Source organism: Triplophysa dalaica, chromosome 9 (assembly GCF_015846415.1).
Source record: "Triplophysa dalaica isolate WHDGS20190420 chromosome 9, ASM1584641v1, whole genome shotgun sequence".
Classification (NCBI taxonomy): Eukaryota; Metazoa; Chordata; class Actinopteri; order Cypriniformes; family Nemacheilidae; genus Triplophysa; species Triplophysa dalaica.
In genome coordinates, this window is record NC_079550.1 from 23596560 (window position 1) to 23612252 (window position 15693).

Genomic DNA, 15693 nt, shown 5'->3' on the forward strand with positions numbered 1-15693 from the left:
TCACCGGATTAATCGAATGAATTAGAAATTATTATCATTTTACATTGTGTGCACACAGGATGCGGCGCGACGCGAAAATCCAGCCTTGTGTCGCGTCATAGCGTCGCTTCCGGTGTGTGCACACTGTGCAACGTAAACTCCAATTTTCATCTCAACATGTTGAATCTTTCATGTTTCTTCCATCTCAGATTATATTCTTTGTTTTGCAAATTTGTAATTAAATACAAACACATTCAAAGTTTATTAAATAACAGTTGCGATGAGTAGAAAATGTTAATGTCTGTTTTTGTTGTGGAGTCCTCCGGCAGCATCTTGTTTGACAATTTTTCTACATTTAAATGAAAATATGAAGATTTAATTTCCAAAAGATATATTTTTTTCAATATTCATGTGTTTTATAGGTTTTAGTTTGCTGTATTTTTTGTTATTATGGCTTAAATCAAAACAAACTGCACTTTGATTGATATTAATTGGAATGCATAGTAAAATAACATTATTGTAGCTGTATAAACTCGTTATATAGTTTGTTTGTCAACGGCTTCATGTGTTTAATGAACATAATGAACACATATATGGTTTAAATGTATGAATCATCTTTATTCAAATGTTTTATATGATTCGTGTTATAGTATCTCTTGGGTGTACAGACACACAAACACACACACACACACACCAAACAGATGTCGGTTATTGCGTTTGTCATTGAACATCTTGTGTGTTTGGTAAGAGCTGAGTATAAACGGATCACAGGAGATCTTCACTTCTGTCTGCATCACACAGACTCTCTGGTAAGACTTTTTCATTTCTTCATTGTGCAAACGCTTGTAATCATTTTGCACTATATTGTTATTATAATATAAAAAATCCCATTTGATTAGAAAAGATGTCAATTTTCATGCTGTCGATGTTTAGAGTTCACACTATTTTATTATTTTATTTATTATGACACTCGAGGACACCTTAGAATGAATAAAACAATAATACAAGTTACCATTAATACAACATCTAACCGATAAAAAAAGTAATCATTGACAAGCATAAAGCAAACAATAAAATAATTAAAACAAAACACAATTGTTAAAACCACAAACAACCCTTATGAAGTGGTATTATCATAGAATATATATATACATATATATATATTTATACATTTATTTCTGCTTATAAATGTGACCCTGGACAACAAATCCAGTCATAGGGGTCAATTTTTACATGATCTGAAAGCTGAATAAATGAGCTGTGATGTCTGGTTTGTTGCAACTATTTGAAAATCTGAGGGTATTAAAAAAATCTAAATATAGAGAAAATAACCTTTAAAGTTGTCCAAATGAAGTCCTTAACGTATATAGCATCCCAGCTAATAATTTTTGGTTCCCAGAACCTTATTTTCTAGTTTCGTATTCGGTTCTCCAGGAAAGTTTTCTTTACGTTAATAGAACGTTAGTTTCTGGTTCCCAAACGTTCTGGGCACAAAAAACTAACGTAAGGGGAACCATGAAACTAACGTTTTATTTCCGTAAAGATGACCAAAAACAAAGCTTAAAAAAACTTTCAGGGAACCATTAACGTCAGAGGAACGTTCTTGTGTTTGACGGGATATTACTCGCAAATATAAAGATTTGATTATGCACGGAGGGAAATGTACAATAAATGTAAGTTATTTAACAGAATGCTTTTGGCATAAAAGAAAAATGTGTCATTTTGACTAATAGGTTACAATTTATTTCTGTCTATTACTAAAAATGTTCCCGTGCTACTTAAAGGGCGATTCACATTTCGCGTCCTTAGCGCGCGCAAGTTCGTTATTTTAAATGAAGAGACGCGGCAGGCTCGAGCACTTATAAACGTGTGTGTTGAATGACTTAATGTATAGGGAGCGATCCGCGTGCGACGGAACCGCATCGAGATGAAATAAGCTAAACTTTTCAGAATGCCGCACGTGCACCTCATAATAAAAAGCTCGCGGCTCGTGTTTTCCGTGAATCGGGGCGAGTAACATGTTAAATGTTTTTGATGCAAAGTGTAGTGAACGTGAAAAGTGATGAATAATGTCTTGAATGAATGAATATGAGGTGTTAGAGTTGTGTGAGTGACATCATCCTCTTGTCTCTTTTAAAGGACGCGATGAGCGCACACGAGCAAGAGTCTCAGGTGAGTTTGTTTGAGTGCTTCTGGACACATGTTCTGTAGATCAGAGTGTTTCTGACTGAATCTCTGCAGGTGCTCAGGAGCCGTAAACTGAGACACGAGAATGTCCTGCAGGTCCAGAGTCGATGGAACAACATCCGTGAGTCTGTCTGTGAGCTGATGAGACGTCATTTCTTTCACAACGAGTCCAGACAAAGATTGTGTTTGTTTGTGTGTCTTGACAGATCTGATTCTGGTGTGTTTTCTGTTGGGGGTGTCTCTCATAACTCTGTTGGACTGCTGTCGTGCGTCGTCTGAGCCGTGGGTTCTGCTGGGTTCTGCTGAAAGCCCCATCTGGGACTGGAGCGCTTTGTTCCTGGTGCTCCTCTACACTGTCCTGCAGGGGGCGCTCTATTATCTACCTGTAGGACAGGTGAGACCAGAACGTGCTCGGTGTTTAAAAGAAGATATCTTGAGGAATGTCTGCGTGGTTTTGTGTTGGAAGTCAATGGTGTTGTTTGAGGATTGACATTCTTCAAAATATCTTCTTTTGTGTTCTGAAGACGAAAGAAACTCATACAGGTTTGACACGACATGAGAGAGAGAGAAAAGTGTTTTCACATGACATGAAATGTATTTCTCTTCACATACACAGGTGACAGAAGGCAAGATGAGCTCTCATGGAAAGCCAATAAAATACAAACTCAATGGTAAGAGGTTTGATGTCAGATGGAGGTGTTGTGTGTGATCTGTGAGTAATGTTTTGATGGGAACATCAGGTCTCCATGCGTTCGTGTTGACTGTGGCTCTGGTCTTGAGTCTGTGGTTCTGGGGGTTTATACGGGCCGGTGCGGTGACCCAGAGGTTGTTTGCGCTGGTGAGTGCAGGTGTGTGTGTGTCTCTGCTGATCAGTCTGATCCTGTACCTGCACCCACTCACAACATCCACCTCTACACATGTACAGTACACCAACACAGGTACAAACCTTCCTCTTTCAATCAATACACACTTTTATATAATGGGTGTGTGTGTGTGTATTTCCACTCCACATCAGATGTTTTGGCAGTGAGTTCATATGTTCTCTTCAATACAGCAAAGCCCATGTTGAGTTTTGTTCTGGGTCACATCATGGACCCTTGTGTGGGCAACATCGACGTGAAGCAGTTTGTGATGGTCAGGATTGGATTCATCGGTTGGGTGAGTCTGTGTGTGTAAACCCTTCTTCTCTTTGTGCTGTTACACAAACACACATGATGATGATGATGATGATGATGTGTTCATGTCCTGCAGGCCGTGATGGATGTGATCTATCTGCTGACAGCTGTGGAGATGAAGGACCCTCTCTCTCTCTCTCTGCTGCTTGTCATCACCTTTCATCTCATTTACATCCTGGACTTCGTCATCGATGAGGTCAGAGAGAGGTCACATGACCGTCACATAAGAAACAAAATCACATTTAACATCTAAGTTAGAAAAAGAGTCAGAAATCTGATAAATGTGATTAGTTTCAGAAGAGAAACTGAGCTCAGATTTGTCTCGTCTGCAATCAAAAGTCAATATTATTGAAGATCTCACTATCAACACAAACACTTCATAACACATTCAGTAAAATCCAGATCCTACTGTCTACATTCATGTACACCTCCAGACTCTTCATGTGTTAAATGAGTTAAATGTTTACACAATTAACATCTGAGACTTCATTGAAACACAACTGAGAATGTATCAAATTCTATTTAGTTCTAGAATGAATTGAGTCTTTTTGACTTTTTCCTTTCAACATTATTTAAAATGGAAGCAGAAGGGCATTTCCGTGAATATATCAACCTTACCATGGGAAAATCAAGTTTTTACCAAAAGTTTTAATCAATTAATCACCTAACTTATTTAAAAAGCAGAATAAAAACAACAGTAGTTGACCACTGTGCTGTACAAACCTTGCTTAAAATACACAAATAAGTAACAAACAGTTTTGACCGTAATGCACAAAAAAGGAGAAACTCAAAAACAAACACTAATAGTTTTGAAAGCATTTGTTTTATTTTTAGTCTGCTCAGTGTTATATTCATGATTTTCACATCCATAACGCTACATATTCCTCATAAATCATATAAAATAAAGTAACTGTTGAAGTTTTATGAAGAGACGTCCCTTCTGCATCTGTTGGGTATTATTGCTTTAGGTTCTATTATTTTAATTCACAGATATTCTACAAAATTTGACGTCCCCAAAAAGGTGTCTTTTTTATTTTTCTGATGATCAAACTCTATCAACAAGGATTAATAAACAAATGGTTCAGTATATTGGTAACAAATACATTCCACGAGAGTTGACATGTCACATCCAGAACACTAGAGTTGCAAAGTTATTAATTCCTAACAGTAAAATAAATTGAATTAATATCTGATGTCTGTGAATGAAGTTGCATTCATGTGTTTCTGTAGGCGACTATACTGACAACTAAAGAGTTCACAGAGGAGCCGATCGGGTTCATAATGATTTTGGGCGAGTATATCTGGATCCCGTTCTTCTCCAGTTTACCCGTTTACTTTCTTCTTCAAAAGCCCAATAACATCCATCACCTGTCAGCTGTGTTCATCTGTCTGCTGTTCGGTGAGAATAATCTTCATGACCTCAAACATTTTGTGTTATTTGTGACGCTGTAAGAGTTCCTTGAATGTGAATCCTGAGACTCGTGTGTGTGTTGGAACACCTTTCCTCTCTCTGTTAGGTTTTGGGTTCCTGGTCTACTATCTGTCCAATGAGCAGAAAGACGGTTTTCGCAGAAATCCAAATGACTCCACCTTCTCCTGTGTGTATTACATCTTCTCACTTTGCTTTCGGTAACGCTTTACATTAAGGTACTCTTCGTAAAGCATTTATAAATGTGTTCATTATGTAAGGGATAATCCAGGGCGAAGAACCACCTGACGTGAAGAGGAGAGTGATTGCCTCTGCAAAGTGCATTAAACTCCTTTAATGCACAGCTAGCCATGGATTGTCCTGCTTATACGATGGTTATTTGCCAAGTTTAAGCTTTTATTGATGTTTACAGTGTCATTTTAGATCAAACAGGTGAATATGAGGGTTATTTTGTCAGTTCATTTTAAATGTAATCAAATTTACTGGAGATAGCCGTGGATTACAGGGTTTTAATGCACACCTTCTAGCCAACTGGAATCCAGTATTCAAACAGAACATGGTATAATGACTATGATAAAACGGTCAGTTCTGGTCCTTGATTCTGATTGGCTGAGCGGAGTTCTAAGCTGTTATAAGATACCACGATATATATCGGCTGACCGCACCACATAGCATAAATATCACTTTATTTACTTTATTTCATGAAACCTTGCTAAGCATATGGAGTGACTGTATTCAAAAAATATATAAGTCGGGCAAAGCAGTGGGTTACAGTGCATTTTATAATAGCTACGGGGTTTAAGGCACTGCGCTTTGCGTCGTATCACAACACCCTTAGCTGTTTTAAAATGCACTGTAACCAACTGCTTTGCGAGGCTTATTGCTTGAACACGTCGTTTACAAACACAATATAACACAGTTTTAACTCCATAAATAAAAAGGGGGATTCTAAGGAAATACCTGGCAAATAGTGAGTTTTTTCTTGCTTATCAAGATAAATTCATCAAACCTTCGAACACTTTTTAACACTTAATGTCCGCTAACTTGTTTGTTTAAAATGTTTTATTAATGATTCAATTACTTCCAATATTTCATTAAAACCAGAAAACATTTATTTATTGCAGAAACAGAACACTTACAAGGCTACATCTCTGATGTGAATCATATATTTAGAGATGTTTGATGAGAGCCCATGAAAGAGTATTTCTAAATAAGTTATACATTTATTAATAAGTTCTGAACGTTAGTAACCTGTCAAATTGAAATATACAATAATATTAAAAACCAACATAACACCCTACATTCTCCCATCTGACGGCCTATTTTCCAAACAACATCAAGATAATAATCAATCTGCTTTTGAGTCAAATAAATATTAAATAAATATATTAATTAAGCATGTATAACTAGTGAGTTAAAAATGGCTCACTTTTTGGCAGCTATTTGGTTAGAATCCCTCTTTTTATTCATGCGGTTATAACTGCTTTATAATGCGTTTGTAAATGACTTATTAATCAAGAATGTGTTATAAATGCTTTATAAAGGGTACCTTAATGAAAATTGTGTCTTCTAAATCTCTTGTGTATTAAACAAAGATTATTTTCTGTAAACACATCCCACCGTTGTTCTAATGACTGATATTGAATCATGTTTGTCACACACACGTGTTGTGGCAGCGATTGATTGATACCGTGTCCTCTTTTAAAGCTCTGGAGACGATCAGAAGTCCGTCGGGTCAGAGTCTGCTGGTGTCCGGGTGGTTCGGTTGGGTCAGACACCCAAATTACTTGGGAGACATTGTGATGATGTTTGCCTGGTGTCTTCCCTGCGGTACGAATGCATATAGAATAAGAATAAGTGCATTGGGTTGTGATTGATTTCTCACTTCAGCGAGTCACATGCTCTTGTGTTCGCCCCGCAGGATTCAGTAGCTTTCTGCCGTATCTGCCAGCATTACAGTGTTTTAATCTACTCAGGAAACGAGCCAATGAGATTGAAGAATCTTGTCTGAAGAAACACGGAGGGGCCTGGAGAGAATACTGCAGAAGAGTGCCATACAAGCTGATTCCATACGTGTACTGAAAACTTTATGTGAATCACACATTCAGCATACGCTTGTTATGAAAGGCACTCAGTATTTATTACTGTACACTTATTAATCTACAAATGCCGATTTCAAAATGTACTAGAAGAAGTATACTTAATACATGTATACTTAATACATGAAGTTTACTTAAAATATAGTTAAACTTAAACTTGCTTGTGTTTACTTGTTAAAATGAAATGTAAATCGTTACACAATTAACACAAGACTGATGCACAAGCTTGAATAAAATAATAATGTGATCATATAAACACGGCCATGTTTGTTCTTGTGGTTTTTCAAGAGACCAAACAGAAAACGTTTCCAAGAAATGATCATCAATATTCTCAACTATAAAATGATTTATTTTCACTTAAGGCTTCATGAATGTGCAGTGCCAGAATAAAAATTTACAACATGTTAAAAATGTTACAAAATGATATTTGAAGAGTAAAACAAATTCCTATTTAAACTAGAAAACAGACACTGTTGAATGTTGAAGTCCCCGTGAACCGGAAGTTGCGATCGTTCTTACTTCCGTATTTTGACTCGTTAACAGTGCTGTGTCCCAATCCGCCTACTTGTACTATTCCCTTAGAGTATGTAGTGTTTTTGTTATGGAAAAGTATGTACATTATAGTGCGTAGTAAATTTGTATGGACGCACTGGGACATATTAACGCGAAACGGAAGTGGCCGTTGTTGCCTAGACGACACTGTGATCCATAACTGTCACGAAAATCAAAATACAGCTCTTCCTCGCATTTAAGTATTTATTCATTCATTATTTTGTATGTATGGTTGTATGCTTACATTTTATAATTTAGTGATTTTATTTCATTTGATTAATGCAGTGTAGCGTCACTAAAAGCCGTCAAGTGTCCATGGATTCTTTTTTTTAATTCTAGTTATAAAACACAATTACAGGGGAGACAACGGAAATCACACATACTCTGCAAATACATACAAATCAATAAAACATATCAACATTTTTAATAAATTTAAATATAGTTAAAAATAAATTTAAAGAAATATTACAGCAGACTCAAGAATGTTACATGTTTTAGAAGCATTTGAATTTAAAAGTCCATGGATTCACACTTTTCATTTTCACCAGAATCAGTAGACCATCCGGGTACTTTGACAATACTCATTTCTGCATTCTATGATTTGCGACATACTAATTACATACTAATTATAATAACAGATGCTCTTATTACTCAAGATTATGAGAGCGTACGATTTTTAAAAAGAGAATGAACCCCATTGACAAACAAACCTTATTGGTTGTATTTTTTTAAATAAACATTAACCCCAATAAACGCTGCAATATTTCATGAATAAATAGGCAGTGTCATTTTTACTGGGACTTCAATTTTCGAATTGATTTCGCGAAAAGCTAATAACCAAGTCCCCGACATATTTTTCTTAAATAATAAGACTTATCGTTTTCATTTATATAATAATAAAATAAATTTTTCTTTAACTGTAAACGACACGTGCTCATGTGAAGAAGCCGCGGTGCATGATGGGAAACCGTCAGCCATTTCACCTCAAACTCTCTTCAGGCACTAAAAACCCGCCGCTGCGGAATAACAAAACCTCTCTAAACACTCGACAGGTGAGTCCTCTCTCCCTCCTTCTTTCCATCACACGCGTTAAAAAAAAATCTTATTTAATGTTGTCATGAATGTTATAGACATCGTGTCGTAAAATAAGTGATTTACAGAAGCGTCTCGAGCTCAAACTGCGAACAGTCGCGCTCGGCGATCAGTCTGTTTTCTCTTCGAAAATTTTAACAAACTCTCGTCGTTTTAACCTCGGTACCGGTCACAGAAACTACATTAAATGGATCATTAATATATTGTGCGGTTTTATGTGAACCGCGTGGTTGTAATAACTTTGGAAATCGTGTTGTTTTCGCCTCAATCGTTAAACTGCTGTATTGTCTCTCCTATCAAATGTCCGAGCAGCAGCCATTATGTCATCCGGTCGGAGGCGGGGCTTGAGCTGCAGACTGCGCGCTGATTGGCCCACCTTGACAAAATTTACGCACCCGCTTGTGTAATTGTCGTTAATAGGCTGAAAATATAATGATTGACGTGTCAAGCTAAACGGGGACGACTCAACTGGTCCGACCGTTGAATGTCATTGATGTAAACAAGAGAATTTGACATTATTCTGAAGCTTAAAATGATAAAAGTGTAAACATAGTGTACTGTTTTTCCTATACTTTATTTTAATTTAGGTGATATATTACCCTGGACAAAAAAACAGTTTTATGGGTCAATTTTAAGAAATTAAGATTTTTACATAATCGGCAAACTGAAAAAAATAAGATTTATATTGATGTTTGAATTGTTCACAGAGGCACTGTGACATGTCATCCACTAAGTAAAATGAAAAATTTGATATATTAAAGGTAGGAAATTTACTAAATATCTTCATGGAACATGATCTTTACTTAATATCATAATGATTTTTGACATAAAAATGCTCCTGTGCTACTTAAGACTGGTTTTGGGATCCAGGGTTACATATTACAAGAAAATGTACCCTGAAACGACAGCGGCTTAACGTTATCTGTTGTATCCTTGCCTGTGAAATATCACGTGGTATAAATAGGCTTGGTTATCATTTATATCAAAGTACCATAGTATTATTATTGCTCCGTTATAATGACATAATGCTTAATTGCTCCCTGAAATCTCTGTAAATTGCTTTGGATAACTGCGTCTGCTAAATGACTAAATGTATAATCTTATACCATCTCTGTACAACACCACTACCTTTATTATTAGAATGGGTATATTTCCATTGTGTAATACGGTCTGTGTCTCTCTCTGTATCATATATGTAATGTGTTTGTGTTTAGGTGATAGTGTGTCAGTATGGCCCGTACTAAGCAGACCGCCCGTAAATCCACTGGAGGAAAAGCCCCTCGTAAGCAGCTAGCGACTAAAGCGGCCCGTAAGAGCGCTCCCTCCACTGGAGGAGTCAAGAAGCCCCATCGCTACAGGTGATGAAGAAGCATTACTCTGTTTCTCTTCATGTTGTTGACTCACAATTCATCTCACTGTGTTGTGTGTGTTGTGAAGGCCCGGTACTGTGGCTCTGCGTGAGATCCGCCGCTACCAGAAGTCCACTGAGCTGTTGATCCGCAAGCTTCCATTCCAGCGTCTGGTCCGTGAAATCGCCCAGGACTTTAAAACCGATCTGAGGTTTCAGAGCGCTGCCATCGGTGCCCTGCAGGTGCGTTTACACAAACTGAAGGAATAATGTTGATAAAACAGGTCTGTGATCACTGTTGATCCTGTGTGTTCGCAGGAGGCAAGTGAGGCATACCTGGTGGGTCTGTTTGAGGACACTAACCTGTGCGCCATCCACGCCAAACGTGTCACCATCATGCCCAAAGACATCCAGCTGGCACGTCGCATCCGCGGAGAACGTGCTTAGACTTCACTCTCTTCTTCTTGTCTGCACGTTTTCTTCATCTGTATTTGGTAATTTTTTATTGGAGTGTCAGTTTTTGTGAGTGATCTTTCTATATTTGTGTTTGTGTTGGCTTTGTACTCTCGGACGCGTGTCTGCCCTCAGGATACTTAATAAACTAAACTACAGGACCGGAGGTGCTGTTTCAACACTCAATGCAGATCTCACACTGTGATGTCTCAACACATTCAAATCTAAATCATGATGAACGAAGTCAAGACTGGCGACCATCGTTTTAGGTGCTAACCTTCTCATTTTCCTCTCCGGAAATGTCACGTGTTCGTTTTGAATCGGTTTTCAAATGTTGTGTGTGGTGTTTTCATTGTTTTTTAACGCACCGATCGGTAGATGTGTGTATAATTTCAGTGATGCATTCTGGGATTGGGTTCTGAACGTTCCTTAATCATGGCTTGGAGGGCATGTTTTTTTATTTTCGTGGTCTTTGGATAAATTGTGTTATTTAGCATATGTAGCAACAGACCGTACCTGTTTTATACCATTTGATAATATTTGTGAGTCTATTTGTGAGATATTTAGCAGACACTCAGGTTTTTTCTACACCCATCGTAGTTTTTATCACAAAGTGATTGTTTTCTTTTTACTTCACAAGTTAGGAACAATAAAGTGGTGTTAAACTATATATTAAATTTCCTGGGTTGTTAAAATTGAATTCATTATTTAAATTAGGGCTGTCAAATGATTAATCGCATCCAGAATAAAAGTTTGTGTTTACATAATATATGTTTGTGTTCTGTGCATATTAATTTTGTATTTATAAAAACATACACACACACACACACACACATGTATACATATATGGGAAACATGTATTTATTTATATTTATCAATAATTGAAATTACATACCTTTATTAATCTTTATCAGGGCTGTCAAACAGTTATTTGTGACTAAAAACATCCAGAATAAAAGTTTGTTTACATAATATATATCTTTGTACTGTGCATAATAATTTTGTATTTATTAACACACACATCAATGCACATATTTAAGAAAATCCTTAAAATGTATAAACATTTATATATAATTCAAATTATTGGTAAATATAAATAAATACATGTAAATATCTCCTAAATATGTATATGTGTGTTTGGATTTATAAATACAAAATTAATATGCACAGTACATAGACATATATGATGTAAACACATACCTTTATTCTGGATGCGATTAATCGTTTGACAGCCCTAATCTTTATATATATATATTTTCTTAAATGTATGTATGTATATGTTTTTATTAATACAAAATTAATATGCACAGAACACAGACATATATTATGTAAACACGAGCTTTTATTCTGGAAGCGATTAATCGCGATTAATCATCTGACAGCCCTAAAACACATATCCATGATAATAGAACATCAGAAGCTTTTAAATGTTTAAACTAAATGTTGCAAATGTAATAATGTGGCATCTGCTTTTAGTCAATTTTATGAACGTGTTCAAAATCACAGTAACCACAAACTTACTATGTTCTTACCACAGGGACCAGTAGTAAAACTGTTTATAAAAAATATTGTTTATTTGTAATAAAACAATGGTTATATTTTCATCAGGGTTTGACTGCCCCCATGAGCAGTGAACACTCAATAATAGATATATTTTGTATTTCTACAAGACTCCCGCTGATCTTATGGTATTATTTAGTAATAAGTTAACATCATAATACATGAATAATAGGACAAGCATTCAGTGTTATAGTGTTCATGAGAGTAACAACATCTACACCTTGTGATAATATCATAACTTTACCGTCTTGTCATGGGTTTAATATGTCTATAACACGCTAAACAGGTCTTACTTGGTTGTGAATCAGTAATGTTGTATTTTATACGAGCGCGCCGCGGTGCATTATGGGAGCCGCTGCCTGGCGCATTTCCGCTCCCATTGTGCGCGAGAGACGGTAAATAACAGCGAAGCTGAAATTAAAACACTCTTTAAAACAGCATTTCCGCAAAGGTAAGAACACTCAGAGCACATTGAATATAAATGTGTTGTTAAGTAGATATATAAGAAGGGACACGCGTGTTTTTTTTTCACTCGCGTGAATTTAAGCGCCTTTATGTTTGTATCCGCGAAATATTGAAGCACTTCAGTCGCGCGAGCTGCAGAATCACTCCAAAACAGCGACGATTCACAAACACCGAAAATCCACACACGCGCTCCCATTCCTGCTTTAAACACGCGATCATGAATGCGCGGGGTGTCGTCTTTATAATCCGAGTGTGATTGTCAAGAACAGTCGAGTAATTCGTAGGGAAAATGTCGACGTTTTCTCGTTAGTTTCTTGGTGTTCTCGATCAGTTCCCTGTCCGTATCAAACAGGCGCCATGATGGCAGCGGAGGGGGCGTGGCTCGCACGGACAACCCTCTATTACATCATCTCTGATGATCACGACGAATGCTCCTGCTCTGGTGTATATGATATATAAATATATATGTTTTTAATAGAGATTAATATAAGTTACAAAAGCACCTTAATTATACAATATAAACTAAGAAAGATACAAAATAAGAGAAAGATGAATAGCAATATACGAATTAAATAATAATACAAAATATAAAAGAAGAAAAAAGGACAATCAATTACAAACATTTGAAAAGCTTCAAAACTATTTGAGTTTTTTGTGTTTTCATGTTTAAAAATGTTTTAAAATAATGGCAGAAATTAATATATGATGGTTTTGAAATTGTTATTTTGGTTGTGTATATGACAATATATAGAGATAAAAGAGTTTGGTTCCAAAATGACATAACTCCATTTAAAGAGTTTCTTTGAAGCTGTATTTAAATCTAAACGACCAACCACTGCTTGATTTATATTATTTAGAATGCACATTAAAAAAAACATGATTTTTGAGAAAAAACAAGTTTTCTCATTGTTTTTGAACCAAACTCTTCATATATATATATATATATATATATATATATATATTTCTGAATCGTTTTTTACATGACTTTTATTTTATTCTGTTATTTCTGGCCTCAATTTTCTTTCATAATGTCTTGCATTTTATCATGATGTTAGTATTTCTACTATTATTGTCCATTATATTTCCGGAGGCTTAAGACATGGATAAGTTTGGAATACTGTTTATTCATGTGTAATAATGAGTGTGTCTCTGTATCATATATGTAATGTGTGTGTGTTTAGGTGATAGTGTGTCAGTATGGCCCGTACTAAGCAGACCGCCCGTAAATCCACTGGAGGAAAAGCCCCTCGTAAGCAGCTAGCGACTAAAGCGGCCCGTAAGAGCGCTCCCTCCACTGGAGGAGTCAAGAAGCCCCATCGCTACAGGTGATGAAGAAGCATTACTCTGTTTCTCTTCATGTTGTTGACTCACAATTCATCTCACTGTGTTGTGTGTGTGTTGTGAAGGCCCGGTACTGTTGCTCTGCGTGAGATCCGCCGCTACCAGAAGTCCACTGAGCTGTTGATCCGCAAGCTTCCGTTCCAGCGTCTGGTCCGTGAAATCGCCCAGGACTTTAAAACCGATCTGAGGTTTCAGAGCGCTGCCATCGGTGCCCTGCAGGTGCGTTTACACAAACTGAAGGAATAATGTTGATAAAACAGGTCTGTGATCACTGTTGATCCTGTGTGTTCGCAGGAGGCAAGTGAGGCATACCTGGTGGGTCTGTTTGAGGACACTAACCTGTGCGCCATCCACGCCAAACGTGTCACCATCATGCCCAAAGACATCCAGCTGGCACGTCGCATCCGCGGAGAACGTGCTTAGACTTCACTCTCTTCTTCTTTGACCCATTCTCCTCTCTTTGTCTCTCTCTTTTTCTCTCTCTTACTGTTTGTTGGTAGTTTTAGCACATTAGTCATGGTAGTGGGGTCTGACGTATGTGGTGGTTTTGTTTTTTGGCAGCAGACTATTAAGGGTACTTCTTGTTTGCATGTACCAGCCTGTACCTGATCAGCCTTAAACACACACACTTTGCCCATGTGTCATGAGTGAAACAGATTGCAGACGGGGTCAGAGGTCTGCGTTTAGAGGTTCAAAACCTCTTGTGCAGGGTGCTAGGAGAGTCCTGATCCATCCCAGAATCCCACAGGCTGTTGGCACCCTGATGTGTCTGTGTTTGGGGCTGTCAGTCAGAGTGCGAGCATCTCTCCAACAAATGTGTATTATCGCTATATTAAGAATAACTTTAATTCTCAAGATCTGTTCCTTTTTTTAAATGCATTAATAAAAGCTTGTTTCATAGATCTAGAGCATATTTTTGAAGAAAAAAATTCAGGTGGAGGTGGATATTCCTATAAATACATTTTTACATTTCAAAATTATTTTTGTTTTCTAATGGATAAATTTCAGATTGAATGTGTGTAAAGGGATATTACCCGTGATTCTCTTCCGCCTCTCTGTGTGTTCTCCAGGGAATGACGTGGTCCTTTTGATAGGAAAGTCTTCTCCTTAAATAAATACATTTGTCGACTCAATATTGTTCTTCAGTTAAATTTTGTGTACACGAGTAAAATAACACATCTTAACGCTGATATGATTCTTCAGGCTGATGTGTAATCCTGCTCGGTATTTGACTAGTATTTTATTTGTTTATTTGTTTCTTTAATAAGAGTTTGACTTCAGAACATTCAGGTGTTTAAATAAGCTGATCTTTGTAATTTGAAATTTCTCTTATTACGTAATAAATGGATGTCACACACTGTTTTGTGAGTTTTTGTTTCTTTTAATGAAAATATTCATTTTGTGTTTTATTTACTAAACAGTGATTTTTAGGCATATAAAATAGCACGCATCTGTTTTCTGTTACGTACTTAAACGGATAATTTGCCCAAAATGGAAATTTTGCATCATTTACTTACATTCATTTAGATTCATACCTGTATAAAAAAAGATTTTTAGGAGAATGTTCCAGTTCCTGGAAACATTAACTAGTAGGAAATATTAAATGGTAGTCAAAGGTGCCCCAGAACAGGTGTTTGTTTTCCTTAATTCTCCAAAATATCTCAGTTACTGAACAAAATGAGAAAAAAAAAAAAATGTTTTTTTCCAACTAGAGCAGTGGACGATGTCCCAGAACTGAAAACAGTTAACATTCTTCTAAATATCTTTTTTTTTGTTTTTATCAATTAAAGTACCAACCATTTTCTACTGACTACAAATTAAAGAGTACAAACATTCAACTCATATCAACAAAAACAAACACAAAACGTAAACACAACTTGGGGTATAATTTGAAAAATGAAATAACAATCTATGTCAGGGGTAAAAAAAAAATTACTACATAAATTAAAATGACGTAGTGCTTGGTGAGTCTTTTTCGGCTTTGTCCATATTTATAAATTTCTCTAAGAAAAT

The 15693-nt window shown here is 36.5% G+C and overlaps 2 protein-coding genes across 3 annotated transcripts; both read left to right on the forward strand.

Annotated features, from left to right (window-relative positions):
- The first annotated feature begins 665 nt into the window (after positions 1-665).
- si:ch1073-429i10.1 (delta(14)-sterol reductase TM7SF2) lies at positions 666-7130 on the forward strand. 2 transcript variants are annotated; one of them, XM_056757066.1, is made up of 12 exons: positions 666-788; positions 2119-2151; positions 2221-2287; positions 2373-2560; positions 2783-2837; positions 2907-3104; positions 3221-3324; positions 3418-3537; positions 4572-4740; positions 4859-4939; positions 6478-6600; positions 6692-7130. In XM_056757066.1, the coding sequence occupies exons 1-12, from the start codon at positions 681-683 to the stop codon at positions 6850-6852; spliced, it is 1407 nt and encodes a 468-aa protein (XP_056613044.1). In that variant the 5' UTR covers positions 666-680; the 3' UTR covers positions 6853-7130. The 2 variants fall into 2 exon arrangements, with proteins under 2 accessions (XP_056613044.1, XP_056613045.1); XM_056757067.1 differs by lacking the exon at positions 666-788 and adding an exon at positions 1885-1988.
- Positions 7131-8349: 1219 nt separating this feature from the next.
- LOC130428234 (uncharacterized) lies at positions 8350-15040 on the forward strand. Its single transcript, XM_056756085.1, has 8 exons — positions 8350-8473; positions 9728-9871; positions 9951-10104; positions 10180-10300; positions 12671-12783; positions 13528-13664; positions 13746-13899; positions 13975-15040. Exons 2-8 carry the CDS (start codon positions 9744-9746, stop codon positions 14101-14103), a joined length of 936 nt encoding a protein of 311 aa, XP_056612063.1. The 5' UTR covers positions 8350-8473; positions 9728-9743; the 3' UTR covers positions 14104-15040.
- The last annotated feature ends 653 nt before the right edge of the window (positions 15041-15693 follow it).

Bases quoted from the DNA above. Each gene is read 5' to 3' on its own strand.
- si:ch1073-429i10.1 (XM_056757066.1), top strand. From the start codon at position 681: ATGTCGGTTATTGCGTTTGTCATTGAACATCTTGTGTGTTTGGTAAGA. The intron at 2,838-2,906 runs GTAAGAGGTTTG...TGGGAACATCAG, and splicing joins AATAAAATACAAACTCAATG to GTCTCCATGCGTTCGTGTTG. The intron at 4,741-4,858 runs GTGAGAATAATC...TCTCTCTGTTAG, and splicing joins GTTCATCTGTCTGCTGTTCG to GTTTTGGGTTCCTGGTCTAC.
- LOC130428234 (XM_056756085.1), top strand. From the start codon at position 9,744: ATGGCCCGTACTAAGCAGACCGCCCGTAAATCCACTGGAGGAAAAGCC. The intron at 10,105-10,179 runs GTGCGTTTACAC...GTGTGTTCGCAG, and splicing joins CTGCCATCGGTGCCCTGCAG to GAGGCAAGTGAGGCATACCT. The intron at 10,301-12,670 runs GTGCTTAGACTT...GTTCTCGATCAG, and splicing joins ACGTCGCATCCGCGGAGAAC to TTCCCTGTCCGTATCAAACA.